Source organism: Macaca nemestrina, chromosome 8 (genome assembly GCF_043159975.1).
Source record: "Macaca nemestrina isolate mMacNem1 chromosome 8, mMacNem.hap1, whole genome shotgun sequence".
NCBI lineage: Eukaryota > Metazoa > Chordata > Mammalia > Primates > Cercopithecidae > Macaca > Macaca nemestrina.
The window spans coordinates 116,563,511-116,587,323 of record NC_092132.1 but is presented as its reverse complement, the minus strand read 5'-3'; the positions used below and the strand labels follow the sequence as shown (position 1 = coordinate 116,587,323).

At 45.4% G+C, this 23,813-nt stretch overlaps 3 protein-coding genes across 6 annotated transcripts; 1 reads left to right on the top strand and 2 right to left on the bottom strand.

Moving 5' to 3' along the window:
• Positions 1–101: 101 nt before the first annotated feature.
• LOC112425708 (uncharacterized) lies at positions 102–3,170 on the bottom strand. The gene is made up of 2 exons (XM_024791181.2): positions 2,949–3,170; positions 102–2,368 (listed from the first exon to the last, which is right to left on the bottom strand). Exons 1-2 carry the CDS (start codon positions 2,987–2,989, stop codon positions 1,864–1,866), a joined length of 546 nt encoding a protein of 181 aa, XP_024646949.2. The 5' UTR covers positions 2,990–3,170; the 3' UTR covers positions 102–1,863.
• LOC105476583 (ER lipid raft associated 2) lies at positions 2,165–23,813 on the top strand. Of its 4 annotated transcripts, none has more exons than XM_011732674.3 (12): positions 2,165–2,248; positions 3,478–3,599; positions 6,210–6,291; positions 7,611–7,657; positions 10,180–10,241; positions 10,396–10,521; positions 15,978–16,051; positions 16,214–16,272; positions 16,822–16,913; positions 18,069–18,158; positions 19,878–19,957; positions 20,357–23,813. In XM_011732674.3, the coding sequence occupies exons 2-12, from the start codon at positions 3,493–3,495 to the stop codon at positions 20,555–20,557; spliced, it is 1,020 nt and encodes a 339-aa protein (XP_011730976.1). In that variant the 5' UTR covers positions 2,165–2,248; positions 3,478–3,492; the 3' UTR covers positions 20,558–23,813. The 4 variants fall into 4 exon arrangements, with proteins under 4 accessions (XP_011730976.1, XP_011730977.1, XP_011730978.1 ...); XM_011732675.2 differs by having other exon boundaries at positions 2,203–2,577; XM_011732676.2 differs by lacking the exon at positions 2,165–2,248 and adding an exon at positions 2,602–2,832 and having other exon boundaries at positions 20,357–23,340.
• On the bottom strand, positions 12,970–14,472 carry LOC105476582 (STING ER exit protein). Its single transcript, XM_011732673.3, has one exon. It carries the CDS (start codon positions 14,431–14,433, stop codon positions 13,765–13,767), a length of 669 nt encoding a protein of 222 aa, XP_011730975.2. The 5' UTR covers positions 14,434–14,472; the 3' UTR covers positions 12,970–13,764.

Genomic DNA, 23,813 nt, shown 5'->3' with positions numbered 1-23,813 from the left:
CCGGGAGGCAAAGGTTGCAGAGCTGAGATTGTGCCATTGCACTCCAGCCTGGGTGACAGAGCGAGACAAGGAAGGAAGGGAGGGAGGGAGGGAGGGAAAGAAATTGTAAACATTTTTGTTAAACAAATCATCACAAATCCATCTGCTGGGTAACATAAAAATCACAGGTCTCTTAAGAAAGAGATTTTCAGAAGTACTAGATCATCATGTACTCGTACATCATGAAGTCTACCCCCCCCCCCCCCGCCTTTAGGCAGGTCCACAACTAAATAACTCAGGCCTGGTAAAATGACTCCTAAGAACAAAATCCCAAAACTTCTACCCACAATTCACTCCAAAGTTTAATGTGAGGAAATTTTTATTATTTTTAATTGACACATAATAATAGTACATATTTATGGGAAGGGGAGAAGAGTCGGGGGTTGCCAGAGGTTGGTTAAAGGAAATTCTTAAATTACAAGTAATTCAAATACTTGATGCTGCAGGCTAGCCCCTATTTCATGGGTTAATGAACCCTAATATTTCCATTTTTCTTGCTCAACTATTAAATAAACATGTATTAAGTATGCCCAGCTGAGTTATATCACTGAACATGGAGAGAAAAAACTCAGGTTCTGATAGGATTGATCAAGAGATTGGCCAGCTGTTTCTGTTTGGAGCGGGGGATGCAGGAATAGAGTACAGAGGAAAGGTCTTCATTTATGGAAATGGGCACAGCGCTCCCAGACAGCACCATGTAACCCTCGTATGGGCTTCACTATGTAATGCTGAAACATCCCAACACCCAGAGCAAACCCAGGAAAGGTAAACGGGCCAATCCCAAGCAGGCATGCCTGGAAAAAAACCACACTTCCCTTTTCCTGAGTCTTAAATCTGTCTAACACCACCGGCTTGCCATCTTCCCGGTGTAAAAGTTTTTCTTTTACTGAAGGCTATAATTAAGTGGACTCTTTCTTTTCTGCAAACAAAATAACTAATAACTTCAGTGGCTGAATTAGAAATGCCCCAATGTGATGTTGGTGACTAGGGCAGGTTGAGGAAAACGTGAGGCCCTTAGCCTAGGAGACACAAAGTCTGGATTCCAGGCCTGGTCCCACGTTTGCCTTCAGTCTGTATTTACTGGGCACCTAAGGCCCGGGGGTGCGGAAGGAAAGTCAGTCTCTGCTCTCCCGGGAACATACAGTTTATCTAGAAAGACGAAGTGCACAAGCCGCTGTGCACTGTGGCAGGAGTTAAAAAAGCAATGAACTCAAGATATTAAGGAAACACAAAGGAAGCTTTCCTTGGCTTTTACCCTTGAACCTCGCTGAACTTCTTAGATTCCGTTCATTAAAATTAGAATAATTCCTTGTTAATATACTTTGTGGTGTTGCAGGGTCGCAATGGCCAAAGCTCCCAGAAAAATATAAAGAACTCAAGGTAGGGATTTTTGATTAGTGAGGTAATGATGCTAATCTGTACACTGAAAAGATTGTTTCATTTCAGCTGTGCTATAGGAAAACAGTTACAACTCGCTAGTAGTTTATCAAGGCGGAAAAAAAAAAAAGGCAGCGCATGGTGGCTCACACCTGTAATCTCAGCAGTTTGGGAGGCTGAGGCAGGAGGATTGCTTGAAGCCAGAGTTTGAGACCAGACATACCGAGACCCTGTCTTTACTAAAAATAAAATTGTCAAGTGTTCTGGCGCACACCTGTTGTCCCAGCTACTCAGGAGGCTGAGATGGGAGGATCGCTTGAGTCCAGGAGTTCGAGGCTGTAGTGAGCTATGATCGTGCCACTGCACTCCAGCCTGGGCAAAAGAGCGAGACCCTGTCTCTAAAAAAAAAAACAAAACAAACCAGGTTCGGCCTAATGCAGAGGGAAATCAGAAGCAATCCCCAAAGTCAACGCCTTGGAAAAGGACGCCCTGGGTCTCAGTACTCCGGGTCACGCGCGTCCTGCCGCTCGCTCTCGGGGCGCTCCCACCTACACCGCCCTCATCCCCAGCCCCAGGCCGGACACCCGAAACAGAGGTACAGGACCGCACGGACCAAGTCGCGGGCGATCCCTGGCGGCCAGCTGCGGCCATTGACCGCTGGAAGCGCGAGGGGCGGGGCGCAGAGCGAGCGCGAGGCGGGGGTGTGGTCTTCTCGCGTGAACTGATGGCGTCATCGAAGCGACGGCCCAGAAGGAAGTCGCGTGCTGAGGGGTGTGACGGTTTTCTTGCTCGTGGGCTCGGACGAGTACGGAGCGCCTGCAGGGACAGCCTGGTACGCGGCCCCCGCCCCTTCGTGCGCGCGCTGGGCCTAGCTGCAGCTCCGGGTCGGGGCTGACCCATCACCCTCGGGATCCTCAGTCCCAGCAGCTTCTCTCCCTCCGCCGGCCCGCTCCTGGAGAGACACAGAAACCCTTTTCTGTCGCGTCCCCTCCTTGAGAGCCGCAGGGGGACGGAGCGGAGGCTATTGGAGCCGCAGCCCCAGCCCAGGGCGCTTGACCCTCTCTCGGAACGGGGCGGGGAAGGGGCGCGAGTGACTTCGGGGAGGGAAGGGCACTGGCAGGAAAGGACGCAACTGCAGATCGGTAGCCGGAGGCCGCCACGGTAAAATAAGCGCCTCGCAGATGTCCGCGCCCGGGTTACGTTAGACCTGGGAGGCAGAATCCACGCCCTGCGTTCACGGGCCCACGCACGCACAGCTGAACTTTGCAGTCAGTCACCATAGTTCCAGATCATTCAGTGTTCAGGATCCAACTCCTCCGCGTCCTGGTGCCTGAACGCGGTTGGACCCAGGAGCCCAGAGGCTCGCAGTTTTGGACATTGCCTTTCTCTCTGACCACGGGCTTGGGGATCTGTCAGGTGCAAAGTGCCAAAGTATATCGGGGGGAGTGTGGCTTCAGGCTTGTTCAGAGCCCTGTCCTGTTTAGGGCCAAAGGAATAACTGGGAAGGTGGATGCGAGGCCAGCGAATCCTACCTTGAAACTCGGCTCGCCTGCTGGCTCTGCCACTCCAGCATCTGAAAGGAGTAAATAATGGTTTCCCTTGAAACTGCAGGCAATTAGGAGTGGGAGGCTCTGACCAGAATTACATAGCCACAACTGCCTGTCATTTGGCATCCTCTGTAATTTGGGCCAAAGTACTGCAGCTGCCTCTCTTCCCTACTACTAGTATGAAAGATTCAGTGACAGCACATTCGTGTTCACAGGAAGATGAGGCTGTGTTCTGAACCCTACCCAGCTGGCACGGGTTCTCCCTTGAGCAACGGCTGTATCCGGAGCCAGTGCTTCCTCAGTGCGGTGGGGGCCCTGATTTCACAGTTGAGGAAAGGGGAACGTTGATTGAGAACGAGGAGGAAGCGAGTTGTAGATCTAGCCTTGTGTTCACACGACACCAGGCTGAATATGAGTCACTCGCAGGGAGCTCAGCTTGGTGAGGTCCTCTGGCTGTTGCGGCCTTTTCTCCTGCACGTTGGACCACGCACATTTTCCCGTGTCTTTTCCCTAGGATAAAGGCTCACTGATGGCTCAGTTGGGAGCAGTTGTGGCTGTGGCTTCCAGTTTCTTGTGTGCATCTCTCTTCTCAGCTGTGCACAAGATAGAAGAGGGACATATTGGGGTATATTACAGGTAAGACAGAGACAGGGCAAAGTCGGCAACTTCTGTTAAATAGCTCCCTTTCCTGGTCACTGCTTTCCTAGCAGATACTGCTGAACATCTCTGTTTATATTTCCTTGAACAGGGGAGTCTTTTCAGATTGAGCTTTTTATGTCAGTAACCATGGAAAAGAGAATACACACACACACATATATGTAAATTTAGAACTTCGCTTAGTAGTCCAAGATGATGCCATGGGTGGTGATTAATAAATGTTTATATAGATTTAGAGGCAAAATCTAAAGGAAACTGGTGCTCCTCACAGATCATCCCTAAAATACTGTTTTCTCCTACATCCCTCTGGCAGTCTTAGCTCTACACTGCTAGGTTACCTTTACAAAAGCCAGCTGAGTCCCAGTTCTTGATGGCAACTTGAGAAGGTAGCCTACTCTGCTAATTTAGGATACTCTTTTGAAATTAACATTTCAGCCAGCCTGGGTAATATGTGAGACCCTATCTCTAAAAAATAAAAATAAAAAAATTTAATTAGCCGACTCTGTGTCACGCACACGTAGTCCTAGTTACTCAGGAGACTAAGGTGAGAGGATCACCTGAGCCCAGGAGATTGAGACCAGCCTGAGCAACATAGTGAGAGCCCATCTCTACAAAAAGTAAAAAATTAGCCAAGCATGGTGGCATGTGCCTGTAATCCCAGTTATTGGAGAGGCTGAAGTGGAAGGATCACTTGAGCCCAGGAGTTTGAGGCTGCAGTGAGCTATGATCACACCACTGCACTCCAGCCTGGGTGACAGAGCAAAACCCTGTCTCTAAAACTAAATTAAAATAATATTAACATTTCACGAAAAATGAAAGAGCCTGCAGGTTGACTTATGTCAGTCAAAGCAAGCCTTAGGATAGTGGTTCCTACAATAAATTTAGGAGCCCATTATGTCACTGTTTGTTTTATTGGTTTTTTTTAATTCTTTGCATAATATAAAGCAAAGAAGCACTTATAAGTCGGGTTGCTTTCTTTTTAATAATCTCCATGACCAAGTTTTTTGCTTTATGTCTTTGTGAACTCTTCTTATATGTGCTGTTGTGATGCTTATTTCTGGATTGCTAACAGCAAGTTCTAAAACTCTGGAATTCCTCTCTCCTTTAATTCTTTCTCCCCATGATCTGCTTACATGTTCCCCAAAAAGGCTTTTAACTTTATCATTTACATATAACTTGATTAGAAAGGTAACTCTATTGCCAAAACATATATTTCAATTACTTATAAAGTACTTCAAATTATTCTTTTGGTTGGTCATGTCAGTGGACTCCAGCATTAGTGCAGGTAGTTGATAACCACATTACTGGACTTAACTGCCCTTATGGATTGCCACAAGCCCAACAGATATGACAAGTAAAACAGACTTCATCTTCTTTTTTTTTTTTTCTGAGACTCAGCCTGGCTCTGTTGCCCAGGCTAGAGTGCAGTGGCAAGATATCAGCTCGCTGCAACCTTCGCCTCCTGGGTTCAAGCAATTCTCTGCCTCAGCCTACCAAGTAGCTGGGATTACAGGCACCTGCCACCATGCCTGGCTAATTTTTGTATTTTTAGTAGAGACGGGGTTTCACCATGTTGGCCAGCCTGGCCTTGAACTCCTGACCTCGTAATCTACCCACCTCAGCTTCCCAAAGATTACAGGCGTGAGCCACTGCGCCTGGCCAGAGTGCCTGTTATCTAAGTATACCCATGGATTCCGCTGTCTTTTTTTTTTTTTTTTTTTTTTTTTTAAGACAGAGTCTCACTTTGTTGCCCAAGCTGGAGTGCAGTGGCACAATTATGGCTCACTACAGCCTCAACCTCCCAGGCTCAAGCAATTCTTACATCTCAGTCTCCCAAGTAGCTGGGACTATAGGCATGTAACCACCACACTCAGCTAATTTTTTTCCTTTTCTTTTTTTGTAGAGACAGGGTCTCACTGTTTGAGACAGGTTGGTCTCAAACTCCTGAGCTCATGCAATCCTCTCACCTCAGCCCCTCAAAGCGCTGGGACTGCACTAGCGGATTCTGCTGTCTTTTTTTTTTTTTTTTTTTTTTTTTTTTGAGATGGAGTCTCGCTCTGTCGCCCGGGCTGGAGTGCAGTGGCCGGATCTCAGCTCACTGCAAGCTCCGCCTCCCGGGTTTACGCCATTCTCCTGCCTCAGCCTCCCGAATAGCTGGGACTACAGGCGCCCGCCACCTCGCCCAGCTAGTTTTTTGTATTTTTTTTAGTAGAGACGGGGTTTCACCGTGTTAGCCAGGATGGTCTCGATCTCCTGACCTCGTGATCCGCCCGCCTCGGCCTCCCAGAGTGCTGGGATTACAGGCTTGAGCCACCGCGCCCGGCCTCTGCTGTCTTTATTCCATTTAGCCTGTGTGCCTATTTTTCTCATTGCAAAAGCATGAACAGTGGTTTTATGTTTTATCATCAGGCTTCCTAGAATATTAGGATCTAGCTGAGAGGAAGAAAGGGATCTGTGGCCATGGCTCCAGCACATGTCACTCTCTATTATGTGTTTATAGGGCTGAAGGGAAAGTTGACCCTCATGATATTGATCTAATAGAGCCTTCTTGCCAAACTGAAGCTGCCTGTCTCTCCCCCTCCTCTGCAGAGGTGGTGCCCTGCTGACTTCGACCAGCGGCCCTGGTTTCCATCTCATGCTGCCTTTCATCACATCATATAAGTCTGTGCAGGTATGCTTGTCCTCTGTGGTATGATTGGATGACTGCAAATTTGGGATGTTAACTAGTGCATGATTTGAAATTATTTAGCCATTGAATGAGTAAAATGCCATTCTAGAGAACAATATAAGGATAATTTATATATATATATATATATATGTTATATATATAAATATATTTTTTATATATATAATGAGGCTGGGGATTATTCCTTCAAGATAAAGCCAGAGAAGAACCTGTTTTGAGTATATGGAAGGAAAAGTCGGGGTGTATGTGTGTATGTTTTAAATCACAAGCTACCATGTTAGATGGAAAGAAAACATAGTAATTTTGCTGATTCTTATTTGAATTCAGAAATATGAACATAATTTTTGCAGTGAGTGGGGAGGAGTTGAACTAAGTGAGGGGAGGTGACATCTAAAATAGGAGTGAGGTTAGTTGTGGCAGATCAAAAGCCTGGCTAAGTTAGATTCGCCATCTCTGAAGTATGTCCAGCCAAGAAGAATAACAAGATTTTACACTTTACACTGATGCAGGAGAATGTCTTGGGATACCTGCTAGGCATTTTCCCTGTAAGTTTCGTGTGCTGTTTACCAGGCTTTGTGGCGTTCAAAGTGCATTCAGGTACATTGTCTCATTTGAGTCTTGTAGTAATCCTGAGAATGGGCTGGGCAGCTGTTAGGGTCTGAGACAGGTTAAGTAAGTAATCTGCTGTTTCAAAACTAGTACAGTAGCCCTCCCCCTTATCCATTATTTCACTTTCCACAGGCTCAGTTACCCACAATAAACCATGGTCTGAAAACAGGTGACTAGAGTACAATAAGATATTTTGAGAAAGAGACCACCTTCAAATAACTTTTATGATGGTATATTGTTATAATTGTTCTATTTTATTATTGTTGATCACTTACTATATCTAATTTATAAATTAAACTTTATCATAGGTATGTGCTATAGGGTTTGGTACTCTCCCCAGTTTCAAGCATCCACTGGGGGTCTTGGAACATATCCCCCTGAGGGGATAGACAGTGCCTACCATAAATAGAAGAGGTAGAAGCAAGCATAAGTCTTAAGGTGCCCAATCCAGTGTCGTCTTCACTAAACCATTATTACTCAGTTTGTTTGTGTGGTGGTTTACTTACAGCTGGGGCAGGGGCCTTTGCTTGGCTTAGCAACCCTATGAGGAAGGAGGATTAGGTGGGGTAATCATGTTTAATGAAGGCAATGCTCAACCCAAATGGTTATTCCAGGACAAAGGCATTTAGGATTCTGAAACGTAAGTTACTTTGTCACTGCCCATCTCTAGCACTTTATGTTTCCTCTGTTTCCAGACCACACTCCAGACAGATGAGGTGAAGAATGTACCTTGTGGGACTAGGTAAGGTACCCAGAATAAAGCTTTTAAGCCCAAATAAGTCAGAGAAAAGGCTATCTGGCTGGCTGCAGGAAGAGACAGTGAAAAGGGAGGCACCCTTTCTTGGTTAATTCCCTGTCTCGTAGCTCCCTATATTGATTTGACCAGGTGGTGGAGTGCAGTAGAGGAAATCACAGAAGGTTCAGGAGGGGCTAGAATGCCGTATGTAATAAGGAGTTTGCACTTATTCTATTATAAGTGAGGATTGGCCAGGCGCAGTGGCTCACACCTGTAATCCCGAGGCAGGCTGATCACGAGGTCAGGAGATCGAGACCATCCTAGCCAACATGGTGAAACCCCGTCTCCACTAAAATACAAAAATTTAGCCAGGTGTGGTGGTACGCGCATGTAGTCCCAGCTACTAGGGAGGCTGAGGCAGGGGAATCACTTGAACCTGGGAGGCAGAGATTGCAGTGAGCCAAGATCATGCAGTTGCACTCCAGCCTGGCGACAGAGCGAGACTCCGTCTTTAAAAAAAAAAAAAAAAGAAGTGAGGATCACTATTCACAACAACAAAGACATGGAATCAACCCAAATGCCCATCAACGATAGACAGGATAAAGAAAATGTGATACATATACACTATGGAATACTATGCAGCCATAAAAAGGAACAAGATCATGTCCTTTGCAGGGACATGGATGGAGCTGGAAGCCATTATCCTCAGCAAACTAGCGCAGGAACAGAAAACTAAGCACCACATGTTCTCACTTATAAGTGGGAGCTGAATGATGAGAACACATAGACACATGGAAGGGAACAACACACACTGGGGCCTGTCAGTGGATAGGAGGTGGGGAAAGGGAGAGCATCAGGAAGAATAGCTAATGGATGCTGAGCTTAATGCTTAGGTAATGGGATGATCTGAGCAGCAAACCACCATGGCACACATTTACCTATGTAACAAACCTGCACATCCTGCACATGTACCTCTGAACTTAAATGTCAGGAAAAAAAATAAAATTTTAATGTTAAAAACAAAAAAAAGAAGTGAGGACGCACAAAGGTTTTTAGCAGATAAATGACCTGATACAAGAAGATAACTTTTGCATAACTAAGGAGAATGTCATAAAGTTAGGGGAGACCTTCAGGGCAAAGAGATCCGAAGAGAACACTACTATAGCAGTCCCACTGGAAAGCAAAGAGAGTTTAAACTGGGATAGAGTAACAAAGAATACCACAGAGAAACACTCTGACAAATCCGGAATTGGAACATCCCACAAGATCACAGGCCTGATCTCTTCACAAAGTGGTCGTATTTAGAGGGATGCTGGATTGAATGGAGACTTACAAGAGACATAAACAGAAGCAAGGGTGAGCATTGATTAGAACCCGGTTCAAAATTAACAGCTATAAAAGATACAATGGGAACTGTGTGAGTCCACTCAGGCTGCCATGACAGAGGACCACACACCAAGGGACTAAAATAATAGATATTGTCTCACCATTCTGAAGGCCCAAAGTCCAAGATCAGGGTAACAGCAGGGGTAGTTTTGGTGAGACCTCTCTTCCTGGCTTGCAGGTGACCACCTTTTTGTCATGTCCTCACAAGGCCTTTCCTCTGTGTGTGCAAGAAGAGAGAAAAAGGTGTCTGGTGGATACCAGACCTGTTGGATCACAGCCCACCCTTATAACCTGTTTAACCTTAATTACCTTCTTAAAGGTCTAATCTCCAAATACAGTCACATTGGGGGTTAGGTCTTCAACATATGAATCCGGGGGCGAGGCATACACAGTTCAGTCCATAACACAAACTGTTGGGGAAATCTGAATAGGGACTGGGTATTAGGTGATATTACAGAATTACTGCTAATTTTCTTAGGCTTGAGAATGATATAATGAGTGTGTAGGAGAATGATCATTTTAGACCATGCTCGCCAAAGTAAAGGAATAAAGTATCCTAACTGCAGCTTACTTTGAAATGTTTAGAAAAAAAAAAAAAGGCCAATAAATAAGGTAAAATGTTATCAGTGTTGAACTCAGGTGTCTGGATATGGATGTTAGTTGTACTATTCTTTCAGCTTCTCTATGTTTGAAATCTTTTTATAATAAACATTTGAGGGCAAAGGGAGTGTGACACTAAAGTAATAGTGAAGACAGTTTAAGAAACATTGACCATAACATTCCATAGTAACCTTGTAAGTTCTAAAAACTTCACCTTAACCCTCCTTAGTCTTTTCTGTGCAACTGATTAATCAAAAGGCATTGCTGATTCCAAAGATATGAGTTACTCTTTCATACTGTTCCCCAAAAGTCTCACTCGTGTCTTTGTAGAGATGTTCCTAGGCAGTGTGATTTCTCAGGAGAGTATGTTGTTGCCATGAGCCCTGCAGAACCTCCTGCTTGGAGATCCAAGCTGCCTTACAACCTCCTGTGAACTCTTCTACTCCTTTTCTGCCAAGCCCACATCTTACACCATCGCCCTGGGGGACTGCACCATATCCCAGAGCTTCCCAGTGACTTCTTGTCCATTCTCCCTCCAATAGTGGTGGTGTGATGATCTACTTTGACAGAATTGAAGTGGTGAACTTCCTGGTCCCAAACGCAGGTACGTCTTAACAGTTTATTCCCACCACCAGCTCACTTTCCCCAGCATGCCACTCCCGTGTCTGTTGTAGCACCTCGGAAAAGGAGAGCTGCTGTGTCTGAGGGCATTTTGAGTCTTGCCTTTTCTTATGCCAAGCCCTCTCCTTCCCTCTCAGTGTATGATATAGTGAAGAACTATACTGCCGACTATGACAAGGCCCTCATCTTCAACAAGATCCACCACGAACTGAACCAGTTCTGCAGTGTGCACACACTTCAAGAGGTCTACATTGAGCTGTTTGGTAAGAAAGTCTCTCCTGAGCGTGCCATGCTTAAGCCCATGTGTCTCCACTGCCTAGTGCCTGGCTGCCTGCAGGGTGTGATGGGCACTTAGGGACAGGAAATGTTAAAGAATCTCGTGCTCAGGAGCTGGTCACAAAGGAATTCCTAGAGAGTGCTGATGGCAATGCAACAAGATCCTTAGAGGGCTGGAGCTTTGGGCACAGGGATCGTAGTGGAGTAGAGTATTCACTTCTGGCCTCAATCAGATGCTGGAGTGGAAATGTGTTTCCACTGTCCCTAAACTGTCATTCAGTAATGAAGACAAGATCCATTCTAGAAGAACTGCAGAGATTTTCCAGCCCAGCATCCTCATTTTAAGATGAGGGTACCGTGACCCAAAGCGAGAAAGTCGCAGAGCCAGGTGCCAGTTAGTAGTGGAGCTGAAACAGGAGCTTTCCTCTCCTGGCTCTTCAGCATTCCTCTCACCATGCCACACTGAATGGAGGGCCCCCAGGAATGGGTAATGAAAAAGACATGATTCCTAATTCTAGAAGTGTGATGAGAACCATAGTTCCTTCCAGTTCCCAGAACCTTTGTGATTATTATTTTTTTACTCTGTACCTGTAGCGACAAATAGAAAAACACTTTAAACAAAAAGACTCCACGTGCCTAAGAAGATATGTTTTGTACTTATTTTTTTTTTTGAGACAGAGTCTTGCTCTGTCGCCCAGGCTGGAGTGCAGTGGCGCAATCTCAGCTCACTGCAAGCTCCACCTCCTGGGTTTACGCCATTCTCCTGCCTCAGCCTCCCGAGTAGCTGGGACTACAGGCGCCCGCCACCTTGCCCAGCTAGGTTTTTTTTTGTATTTTTTAGTAGAGATGGGGTTTCACTGTGTTAGGATGGTCTCAATCTCCTGACCTCGTGATCCGCCCGTCTCGGCCTCCCAAAGTGCTGGGATTACAGGCTTGAGCCACTGCGCCCGGCCTTTGTCCTTTTTACCTTTTTCAAAATAAAGGCAATCTGACTTAGCAGCAAAGGAAGGACACAGTTGGGTAACTGTTAAAACCTGTTTGCAGTCAACTATTCTGTTTAAACTCACTGCCAGAAATTCTCTAATAGCCAATGCCAAAAGTAAATGAATTTTTAACCAAGTATAACTATTCTTGACACTAGGACTGGAAAATGATTTTTCCCAGGAATCTTCATAAAAGGGACCCTGAGCGAGAACATTTTTCATAGCATACAGGAGGAATCATCCACATCGCCAACAATCATAATTAAGCAAACCACCTTTTGCACCATTTAAGATTTAGGAAATCATCCAAATTACTTTTAATGTTTCTGCAGTAGAAAATGAATCTAAATTCATTTTATAGGGTTTGTAGTCTTTTATCGGTTTGGGATTCAGTGTGCTTTTAAGAAAAAGTTGGGCCGGGCACGGTGGCTCAAGCCTGTAATCCCAGCACTTTGGGAGGCCGAGACGGGTGGATCACAAGGTCAGGAGATCGAGACTCTCCTGGCTAACACGGTGAAACCCCGTCTCTACTAAAAAATACAAAAAACTAGCCGGGCGAGGTGGCAGGCGCCTGTAGTCCCAGCTACTCGGGAGGCTGAGGCAGGAGAATGGCGTAAACCTGGGAGGCAGAGCTTGCAGTGAGCTGAGATCCGGCCACTGCACTCCAGCCTGGGCGACAGAGCAAGACTCCATCTCAAAAAAAAAAAAAAAAAGAAAAAGTTGGTAAATTTGCCATTGATTTTTTTTTTAACCTCAAACTAATAGAATTGTATAAAATATTAATTCTCTCTAGCCATTGTCTTAGGGCTTGTGCCATTACATGAACATTTCAAAGCACTGAAACAAAAGACCAAGGATCCCCAATGTCCCTGGAGAGAAAATTAAAATACAAACTTGTTTTTCATTAGAAAACTTACTTTCTTACGGCTAAAGTTGGTAGCTTAGTGAAGTACAGCTGCTTGTATGGAGAAGCTGGGGAAATATATTTGCTTTGAAACTTTTTTTTATTTTTACATCTCAGTCTTGCTAGCAGGCACTACTTGGCTTAGAATCTGTCATATCCATAAAGGAGGAGCTCATGTTTCTAGTCCTGGCCCTTCAACTCAGAAGGTTCTTCTATACTTTCCTTCTCTCAGGACTCCCATAGCCCAGACTTTAAACATGAAGCTGCATAATTTTCATCACTTCTTACTCTGCCACATCCTCTTTGCCCATGTTATTAAAGTATTATCTAATACTTACTCAGAAGTTTACCTGAAGAACCTCTTTGTGTGTTCTTAGTAATACAACTTTTTTTCCTGTCCCAACACCTTTTAATACAGTTGGATAAAAACATGGATACAAACACGTGGATATAGGTATCACTGAAGCAGTCTGACATAAAATAATACCTATATATACAACACTCCTCTGCAAATAGCAAATGTAAAGTAAAAGATACCCAACAGATCATTTTGTTTATCTCACTATCATTTATTTATTAATCTATAACATCTCCCTCCCATGTGTCCATGCAAGGAAGCAGTACTAGCTGTCCGACTAGAGGGTAGCTCCCTTGGGTTACCTATTGAGACCCCATTTTCATTCGGATCTCAGCTGTCCTATTCCCTCACTGCAATCTGGCTTTTCCTTCTTTGAGTATAAAGTCTGACATGGGATGGCTCACCTATAGCTTCAGTGTGTGAAGTAAAGAAAGCAGATTCTGGCTTTTAATGGGTCTCCTCTGACAGTGAAAGATTCAAACCATGGCCAATTCCAAGAACCCTTCTAAGAACAGAGACAGAGTCACTTCAAAGGATCTGACTTGCTATACTTAAATACAATTCATGCTGCTTTTCTCTATGACACACCATAATATTTTGTCCAAAAATCTTGAAACATGTTATTAACTTTGAAGAATGAATAAAACCAGCCACTTTAGAGACTGGAGACACTCAAGCACAGATGTATTCATAAAGTTTCTACACAGCTGAATAAGTTTGCATTAAATGGACAAAAAAAATAGTACAGAAAACCTAAATAGAGAAAATAGAAAAAAAAAAAAAAAATAGAGAAAAATTCATCTCCTAGAAAGCAGGTCAAATGCACTCAGTTAAAAGACCTCACTGCATGTAGGAGAATCAGTGGGAAACAACATAAAGCCTTCTGCTAATACATAAATAGGAACCAGTCTATGTAATCAAGAAATTACTTTGTCTCCTGATCTAAATGCTTGCCTCCAGTCTAGGGCTCAGAAAAAAAGCCTGGTTATTTGAACTGGTTGTCAATCAAGGTCCCCTTCATTTTCGCTTTCTTGGCTTCCCGTTCAGCCAGCTCTTGTAGTCGTCTCTTGCTCATGCCTTTGCGCTCTAGCTGTTTTTCAATCACTTTGGCGTTCTGTGCATACGAGTCAGCAACTTCCCTAGCCTCAATCTCCTCTTCCTCTTCATCAATGGTAGACACAGTGACAGAACTGAACTTGCCCATGTCTTTGGTCCGTTTGGTCATCATCACCTTCTTAGGAGGCTCTTGTTTCTGAGTATATATGTTCGTTTTCCCAAAGCCCTGGCCAAACTTAACTACAGCTCCATCCACAATTAAGGTAACAGGAGCATTCTTCGGCTGGAATTGGTAGAAGAGCGGCAGTCCACACTTTGCACATTTCTTTCTGTACTGTCGTTCAATGCCTCCAGGTCTCCGCAGATACATAGTCTCTTCATCTTCTGTGTTACAAAACTTATGGGCATGTTTGGCAGCATCAATCACACGGGACCGGTCCCGGGGCCTCATAGGCAATTTCTCTAACTGACAGTCCAGCACTAGGACCATCTGGCCGCACAAACAGTAGTACACATGGAGGGGCTTCTCACCGTCGTCATATTCCTCCCGGTCCCGAGTGTCAGAGCAGACTACTGACCGAGACACTACTTTCGGCATGGTTTCCAGGAGCAACCTGAAAACTCTACGCCAAGAGGGTCGCGGCGAAATGACGTCACGAGCGCGCCGTTCGCCTTTTCCCTGCGGCTACCTTAATAATATAACTTAAATGGCATTTATCAACATTTCCATAACATATGAACATCAGTATTACTAAAACACCTTGAAAAGTATTTCTTTCACATTTTCCCGGTTAGCTACTAGCCCATGGCCACAGGCTTCCACCTTGACTGAGATATAATTTGGTCTGCTGAATGACGTTATTAGCTTATGGAGGACACGGGCCATTTAAAGTTTGATTGGTATTCTACTTAAAATTACTTAAAATATGAAATGTAATATTTAGTTCTAGTTGTTAAATTGGTTGACCCCTAGCAGGTGGGAGGTGCCGACTTGATGGCATTTCTCCTTCGGTGCTCAGGCTTGTGAGAGCACATCCTATATGTAGAAACGTTACCGTCCCTTGTTTACTGATAGTACTGTCTTAAAATCCTAACAATCAAGGCCCACCAATTAAACAAGCTTGTTATTTTTGCTACTAGCCAGCTTCCATGGGCCTCCATTTTGGCATCAGTAAAAGGACGGAGACTTTCTCTTCTTCAGAGGCTATTTAAGCACAGGTGACCACAAAAGGACTACTTAAAGCAGATGGCAGCTGACAGCGAAGCAGAGATGTGGTGTACAAGTCCCAGCCTGATTTCACTTAGTCTTTTTCTCTAAGCCCCGCCGGGATCTTATCGAGGATCTCATGGGCAGAAGGCAAGGAAGGGGATTCTAAAACCTGAGAAGCCCAGGCCAGAGAAGGCAGCTTTGGTGCTGCTTTTCTGAGATTGCAGCTGGAAAGGAAGGCAGGGGGAGAGTCGGTTACAGCTGTTCCTACATTTGTCTGTGAAACAACTCATGTGGATTCCAGACAAAGAAATCAGGACCAACGCAAACAGCACATCAAAAGCCTGGGGCTCGTTTCCAGAACTGTACATTTTAATTTTCCCTTACTGTTGTTTGATGGAGTTCCTAATAGAAACAGTCTTCCTTGGGGCTCTCCTTGACGTCAAAGTCTGTTTTTCTTTTAGAAACTTCTAAAATTACTAGATTTAATGTGCTCAGCTCTTTCCACAAAACCTAAATAGCCATTCCACCTTCCTTCTTCAGGGAAACTGAACCTTCCTTCTCTTTGGCTGCTGTTGTCTAGGGAAAGGCTGCTGCCTCACGCAAGAAATGTGCTAGAATTGTTTGTTCTTTTTTTTTTCTTTTTAAGCTCTCACCCGCTGTAGGGCTTGGTTAGTATTTTCAGAACAAAGGTTGAGTTTTATCTTGAGGCACAGAAATAGAATGCCCTTGCATTCACCATGTAGAGGGCTGCCTGCGTAGGCTGCTTCAGAAGTTGGGCAGGGGATCTTTAGATTTGTGGGCTTTGATAAGCACACTCCCTTGGGAGGGTACATTCTTGAGCTGGTGACTAAACTTGCACTTTACCCTCATCCTGCCCTCCCTCATCTAGAAAGTGTAACAACTCCTTTTTCTCTGTCTTTTCTTTATTCCAGATCAGATTGATGAAAATCTCAAACTGGCTTTGCAGCAGGACCTGACCTCCATGGCCCCTGGGCTGGTCATTCAAGTAAGCATTGCTGCATGGGAGCAGCCCCTCTCTCTCTGACACTGCATCCCTTCTCCCAAGGAATGTCCTTTTTGTGCAGGAAGATCAAGGCCCAGTGGGAACTGTGTGTGTCCCCTCACTACCCTCACTTTCCCATCAGCTGCTGTTTTAATCTCTCTCCAGGCTGTGCGGGTAACAAAGCCCAACATACCAGAGGCAATCCGCAGAAACTACGAGTTGATGTGAGTATACCCTCTGCCTGGGCTGTGACCACCACTGACTCCCACCTCCCACCTCCCACCTCATCCCATCTCAGAGGTAACTGAAGCTGCCAGGCTTCTCGGTTATCCCCTTGCTGGAGGATTTGCCACAGCCCACTGCACTGTAAGATTGGGCAGGCACGTCAGGGCCACCACTGGGGCTCCCTGCCTGTGATTGAGAACACCAGGATAAGCCCTGTAGAGCAGCGATGTTTTGAAAAGGGCCAAGGGGCCTTGTGTTCAGTGACTCATGCCCAAGGCGTAGACAGGAGCAAGACACCAGTAAGTGGACAGGCAGGTGTATTTTACTAAATTATGTTTTATTTTCCACAAATGAGTTACTTGGGAGGGGAAGAGCTATGTTACTGTCAGCTTTTATAGATCAGCTTTTACCTGGGCCATGGAACAGCCTTCCAGGAGGAGTAGGAAATGGGAGTTTGCCTCTCTTCAGCAGAAGAATTCGACTTCTCCTGGGGACAGTGAAGCTCCTGAGTTTTCCATAGCTGCCTCACAGCTTTTTCTCCTCTTCAGGGAAAGCGAGAAGACAAAGCTTCTTATTGCAGCCCAGAAACAGAAGGTGGTGGAAAAGGAAGCAGAGACAGAGCGGAAGAAGGCGCTCATTGGTCTGAATGTGGTTCTGTGATCCCCCTTTCCAGGCAGAAGGGCTGGGGGTGGTGGGAACATGCAAGGAGGCTGAGGCCTGGTGAGACCCCATGGTCCTCCAAACCACTTCCACAGCGCAGGAGTGGCAGGTAGACTCCCAGAAACAAAGTTGAAATTGTCAGATCATGGCCAAGGGTAATGAGTTTTGAGTTCCCACTTATTTCTTAAATGAAAGAAGCCCCGCCTGTTTTTTTTTGTTGTTTTTTTTGTTTGTTTGTTTTGTTTTTGAGATGGAGTCTTGCTCTGTCACCCAGGCTAGAGTGCAATGGCATGATCTCAGCTCACTGCAGCCTCCACCTCCCAGGTTCAAGTGATTCTCCTGCCTCAGCCTCCTGAGTAGCTGGAATTATAGGCGCGTGCCAGCACGCTTGGCTAATTTTTGTATTTTTAGTAGAGATAGGGTTTCACCATGTTGGCCAAGCTGGCCTCGAACACCTGACCTCATGATCTGCCCACCTCGGCCTCCCAAAGTGCTGGGATTACAGACGTGAGCCACTGCGCCCAGGCTGTTAATTCTTCATAATAATGGCTAACACTTAAGCACTTACTGTGAGCCACATACTTTTCTAACCACTTAATATGTGGGTTAAGTCAACCCTCACAACCACTGTGTGAGGTAGGTTCTGTATTATCCTTAACCTCGTTTTATCAAACCGAAGCACAGAGGGGTAAAATGCCGTGCCCAAGGGCATATGGCAAGTAAGGGGTGCAACTGGGGTTCAAACCAAGGACACTGGCTCTAGAAGCTATGGTCTTAGCCACTGCGCTGTATTATCAACAACCAACCTGAGCCCTGTCTACAGTGAAGGGCCAGGCAGAACCCTGCTAGAGTACTCCATTCTTATAGAATATTCCTTTGGAGAAGTTCCCTTGTGAAGTTAGGGCTCATGCTTCCCGCGTTGGGCCCAGGTCTCCTCGGTTACTATCTCACGCCGATAGAAGGGGGCTGTGCTCACTGGCACATCCCACTCTGCCCATGTGTGCCCTCACAGCTGCCCTCTGGGGGCTCTCCAGCCAAGCTGGCCCACCAAGACACTCAGCTCGGGTGAAAGGTGAAATTAGTCAAACTCTGAAATGCCAGAACCCTAAGTCTTTCCTCACTATCATTTATGCAGAGGCAGAAAAAGTGGCCCAGGTGGCTGAGATCACCTACGGGCAGAAGGTGATGGAGAAGGAGACTGAGAAGAAGATTTCAGAAATTGAAGGTAAGCAGAAGTGGCTGTCATGCCTGAGTCCTCCTCAGACCACGCCCTGGGGCCAGTGGGTAGGGGAGCCATTGCCTTTGCCCTTTAACTGTGCTCAAGGATGTCATGATCTCCGCACAACAGCACCTTTTCTCCATGCGGAGATTTGAATTTTGAAGCGACTGTGGCCAGGCTAGCATCTATTTTCTACTTCAGAGAGCATTTGTTCATTCAGCAAATGTGGCTTGACTACCAGTATGTGCCCAGCATTTTGTTAGGCATGAGAAAAAGGAAGTCCCGTAGACCTGCTGTCTTGGAGTTCCCAGGCTAGCGGGGCCTTGGAGCGGTGGGAGCGTACTCTCAGCAGTTGGCTCTCCCCACTGCCTTAGCTTCTTCTGCTCCAAAGTTGGTCAGCGCCATGGTTTTGGGCTCCAAGTCTGTTCTCCAGGTCTATGCAGATATTAAGCCAGGTTTGAAGAAGACAGATTTTCAGCACCTGTCAGACAGGAGCTGGAGAGAAAGGTTTTCTTTGCTGGCTTTTCTGAATATCATTCACCTTCTGTTCCTGCTCCTAAGCCTGCACCTGCTTCCCACTGCCCACCTCTTCTTGGGGTGGCTTATTTCAAGCAAATTCCAAGGCAAAACTGGGACCTCAAGGCCCAGCTTCAGGCTACAAAGTGTTATGTCTAATTATACTCATTATTGGGCCTGTCAGGCTTTGCAGGGGCCCATAGAGGAGCCAGTTAGGATTTCACAGATCAGTGGCTCCTCATTAGGGAGCTCTTAGCAAAGCAACACGTTTTTATTTCTCACAAATACATGTCATCAAGTGCTCAGGCCAGCTGAGGGGGCCTCATGGCAGCCAGAACCCTGGCTGGACTGAAGCTCCTTCCATGAGGGGTCACACTGAGGGCACGCAGTGAGAACCCACCCACAGACTGACCTTTCTCCCAGACATGTTGCTACATATATTTCTCACATGAGGCTGGCCCATTCCCAAGGCAAGGAGGTAAATATCAAAAATTTTCTATCAGCTTGACAGAAAGCTAGTCTCAGAGCTGATTAGGGAAGAATATGGCTTACACAGTGGAATTAAATAGGTCTTAATCCAAACACGTGTTGGTCTGGACCATGGCATGTAATTCTCTCTCAGAATCGCGCCAGCTTAATCACTGTTAATTAGGACCTTTTTGAAATGATTGATGGAAATAAAAGGGAATTGGAGAGGGACTGAACTATGTTATGTTCATGGCATTCAGTTTTAGGGTGGATCCACCTCTGGCCGTACTTAGAGCCACCTTTGAGCTTTCCTGCTTTTGCTGTGTAGCACAAGAGGGAGGAGTGGCAAGCTCTGGCCTAGAGCTTGAGGCAGGGTCCCACTGCTGTGCTTCACAGACATGGATCTCCAAAAGAAGTAAGACAGGAAGCGCTTCTGGCTAACACTGCTTTCTTCCATAGCGCTCTCAACATGTATGTTTGGGCCATAGCCACAGACTTGCTGCCCCTGTCAAAGGGAGATGCTTTCAAAACACTTTTTCATCTTAGTTAATCCTTACAACAACTTGTACAATAGGGGAAAATGCATGTAAAACAGAGGACAAAGCAGTCTCCCCCAGGTCACAGAGGCAATCGGGGCGAAGTTCCAGGGACTAGAACAGAGTCTTCCCATAGCCTCTGCACTTCCTGCAAAGAACTCAGTTTTAGCACTTCACCAAGTTCACTGCACTCCTTCCCCCTCAGATGCTGCATTTCTGGCCCGGGAGAAGGCAAAGGCGGATGCTGAGTGCTACACTGCTATGAAAATAGCCGAAGCCAATAAGGTAAAGACCCTGCACAGCCTGATAAAGAGGAGTCTGGGTCTGGGTCTGTATTGTGGGAGAGTTTCCAGTGTTGAGTGCCTACCACCACCCAAAGCCCTTCATGGCCAGAACTGAGGACACCTGTGCTGTGTGGTGCAAGTACTTTCCTTCTTGGACATGCCTTGATAGAAGTTTAGTTTAATTTTGTGTTAAACATGGAAACTTTTAACTTTTGCAACTCTGCTCCAAGATCTGAGATGACTGTCTCTTACAGAAATGTAACAATGAGACCACAAAAAGTACGTAGGGGCATAAATATTTGACAGAGAACCTCGTCATAGGAAAATTGAAGGGGCACCACCCCCGTCTTCTCTAACATGGTTCCACCTAAGTCTTCCATACTTTTTTTTTTTTAAACAGCTGAAGCTAACCCCTGAATATCTTCAGCTGATGAAGTACAAGGCCATTGCTTCCAACAGCAAGATTTACTTTGGCAAAGACATTCCTAACATGTTCATGGACTCTGCGGGCAGTGTGAGCAAGCAGTTTGAGGGGCTAGCTGACAAGCTAAGCTTTGGCTTAGAAGATGAGCCCTTGGAGACGGCCACTAAGGAGAATTGAAAAAAACTTGATACGACTGCAAATGACACTTAAGCAGATCTTTATTTTTTAAGATGAATCAGAATGTTCCTGCCTCCCCCACTACCTTCTCTGTCTTCCAATTACTGTGGTGAAAAAGAAGAAATGAACTTAAATCTACTCCCTTTCCAGGGAAGGGAGGGTGGGGACTGATGGGGGGTTTTATTTCAGGTAAGCAGTTTATATGACTTCCAATAAGATTTGTAAACCATGGGCTTGACCTTTGACCTCTAGACACTAATTTTATCCTTTGAGGCTGGCTTAATTAGGGATGCTATCATTAAGGAGGGGGAGAAATGTAGAGTGTTACCTCCAACTGATTTGATTTCCCTTATTTGGGAAAATGCAGTCCAGTGTTCTCACCTCTGCCTCCGAGGTGGGAGATGTCTGTGGGTGAGGCTCAGCAACTGAGCAAATATGTGCCTGTGAGTTTGCCAGTAGAGCTGTGAAGAAACAGCTGCAGAGAACGTTCGACCTTCCTGGCATTCTTGTCCGCATGTGTGTGAGTTATTTTAGAGGCGTGCTTTCTTGAGCCCTCATAAGGAAGTACTGGTGCTAGGTTTTGCAAGATTTTGTATACACTTTGCTCCTTGCCCTAGGGCTCAGAGTGGTGGTTTCTGACTACATTTCTAGAGTCAGAGCTTGATCACCACCACTCAATTATTTCTGCATCTTTTCACCTATCCTGTGATTTTTTTTTTTCTTCTCAAAAATTCCGTTCATTAGTTCCACTCAGTATCAAGAAGACAGGGACAAACAACTCAGGTGTCTTAACAGCTGCTGGAGTGGGATCCTTGTTATCTCTCAGCCACTGCAGGACCTGCCTGACAGGTTATGTGTGCACCTCGAGATGAAGTGTCTTTCTATTGTTGTAGAGATTCTGCAGTGAAGAGGTCTGACACCATGTGTGCAGGAGGAGGAACGATCAGTCAAGAGATGTCCTGGTCTTAATGCCTGTGGCTTGTGCAGGGAGTGGGTCTGACTTAGTGATAAAAGGACTCTATTCACTAAGTAGCCTGTGTTTTTAAATCCAGGGCTGCAGGCAGCAACACAAGTCAGGCTGAACATTCGGTCTCCAGGGACAGCTGTGTGGAGCAAGTCAGAGTTCATGCCCAAGTCCCCAGGTTGGAATGGCTGTGCCAAAATCCATTCAAAGGGTTTTCTTTTTCATTACTAGTCAGAACATTTTGAGTCGCCCTGGGAGATTCAGGATGGGGAGAGCAAATTTGAACAAAAAGTTTTTCTTATATCCTGAGATTGAGGGGCTGGGGGTGTCCAACCTGTATAGCCCATGGATTGTGTCTAGAATTAAGTGGAGGGCAGCTATCTGGAGTTAACTTGCAAGCATATTAGTACCCTTCATGACCACCTCTGGCTTCGGACTCGGCCCTGTTACGAGCTGACCCCCCCACCCCCTGCCAACTCCTGTACCCCTCTTCCCTAGGTGTATCTGTGAATGGTCCTTTCTGGCAGCAGTCCCTGCCTTCTTTTTGGGCCCATGCCCAGACTTCTGGTTTAAGGAATGGTCCCAGAGCTTGGACCAGCTTGCTCAGGAGTTTTGGGAGCATTGAGCCTGCCTAGAAACATACAGTGTTAGCTCCCCTTACTTCAAAGTTGCCCTTCTCTATTCTGACCTCTGGGACTTCCGGTCCTGGGCACAGTTCTTGCAGGCAACAAAATGTGCCTGGGAGTGATGGATTTTAATGTGCTCCAGAGTCCTTTCAGAAGGTGGTCATTTCCCTTGGCCGGGCATGGTGGTCACGCCTGTAATCCCAGCACTTTGGGAGGCCGAGGCAGGTGGATCACCTGAGGTTAGGAGTTCGAGACCACCCTGGCCAACATGCAAAACCCCATCTCTACAAAAAATAGAAATACTAGCTGGGCTTGGTGGCAGGCACCTGTAATCCCAGCTACTTGGGAGGCTGAGGCAGGAGAATCCCTTGAACGCAGGAGGCAGAGGTTGCAGTGAGCCAAGATCACGCCACTGCACTCTAGCTTGGGCAACAGAGCGAGACTCCGTCTCAAAAAAAAAAAAGGTGGTCATTTCCCAAGACCAGCATAGGGGGTATCCATTTAAAATACATCCATCTTCCTCCCATTTCTGTGCTATTAATCACTTATTAGAGCAACATGACATGCCCAGCATCCCCACTTCCCAAAAATGTCTGCTCCTTCTACCCTGAGCTCTTGTTGCCTAGGCCTCAGAAAACACCAATTCACCACAGTAGAACTGGGAGCAGGGATAGCTCAGCTTCTCTGAATAGCACACTTTGCTCAGGTCTTAACTCGAGGGCCTCTCCGGTACTAACATCCTGCGATAGCTTGTCCCATGACCACAAAAGAGCCTCAGTAGAGTCAAGTCCTGCTGCAGCTGCCCCGCCCCAAGTTTCTATCATTTCCTCTTTAAACAAAAAATACGTTATCCTACACATTAGTGTCATTCCAATGGTTGTCTCTTATCTGTCTAAATAGCAAAATCATGGAAATCAGCTGTTTTCTTTGCATAGGACAACTAACCCATCTGTCTGTATAACTTTGTTTTTATTTTAACTCTTACTAGAAAATCTAATCTTAAAACATTTGAATTCTAAACATGTAAAATGTGACACCTGCAATTTTGTAGACAGTGAAGTCATGGCTGCTATTTATAAATGGAACATCTATCAAAATAAGTAACTGTTTATAAAATTCAGTTTTTGTAGGATTTTCCAAGGAGGAATCACCTTGGTTGAATGTTTCTCACTCATTAAACTTTGCAGAAGTGATTCATATTCAGTAGTTTTTAATCACTTTTTAAAATACAAGGACCGAATGTTTGCAAGGAAACCAAAGTTTATTAATAATTTTTATATAAGGAAAATAAAATAGATGTAGAGGGATCTGTGATCATATAAAAAGGGAGGGTTACTGAAAGAATTTTAGCAATATATTGATTCAGGAAAAGGAGCTGTTTTATAAGTGATCATTCACTGTTCCTGTGGTTCTATGTATCTTTCAAAACTGATACCTTTACTATTTAAAGAGAGTAAATAGTGAAAGTAAGATGGTCATACTTACTGACTTTATCTATTTAAGTTTGATGGAGATAAACTATATCTTGGCTAGTGGCTACTGTGTCTGTGAATGTAACCAGTACTTCTTTAAGCTCTATTCAGTAGGGTTCTAGCCACTGCTTTTTTGTTGTTTCTAGCCACTGTTTTTTTTTTCCTTGTTTCCTTATAAAAGAGGTAATAACCAA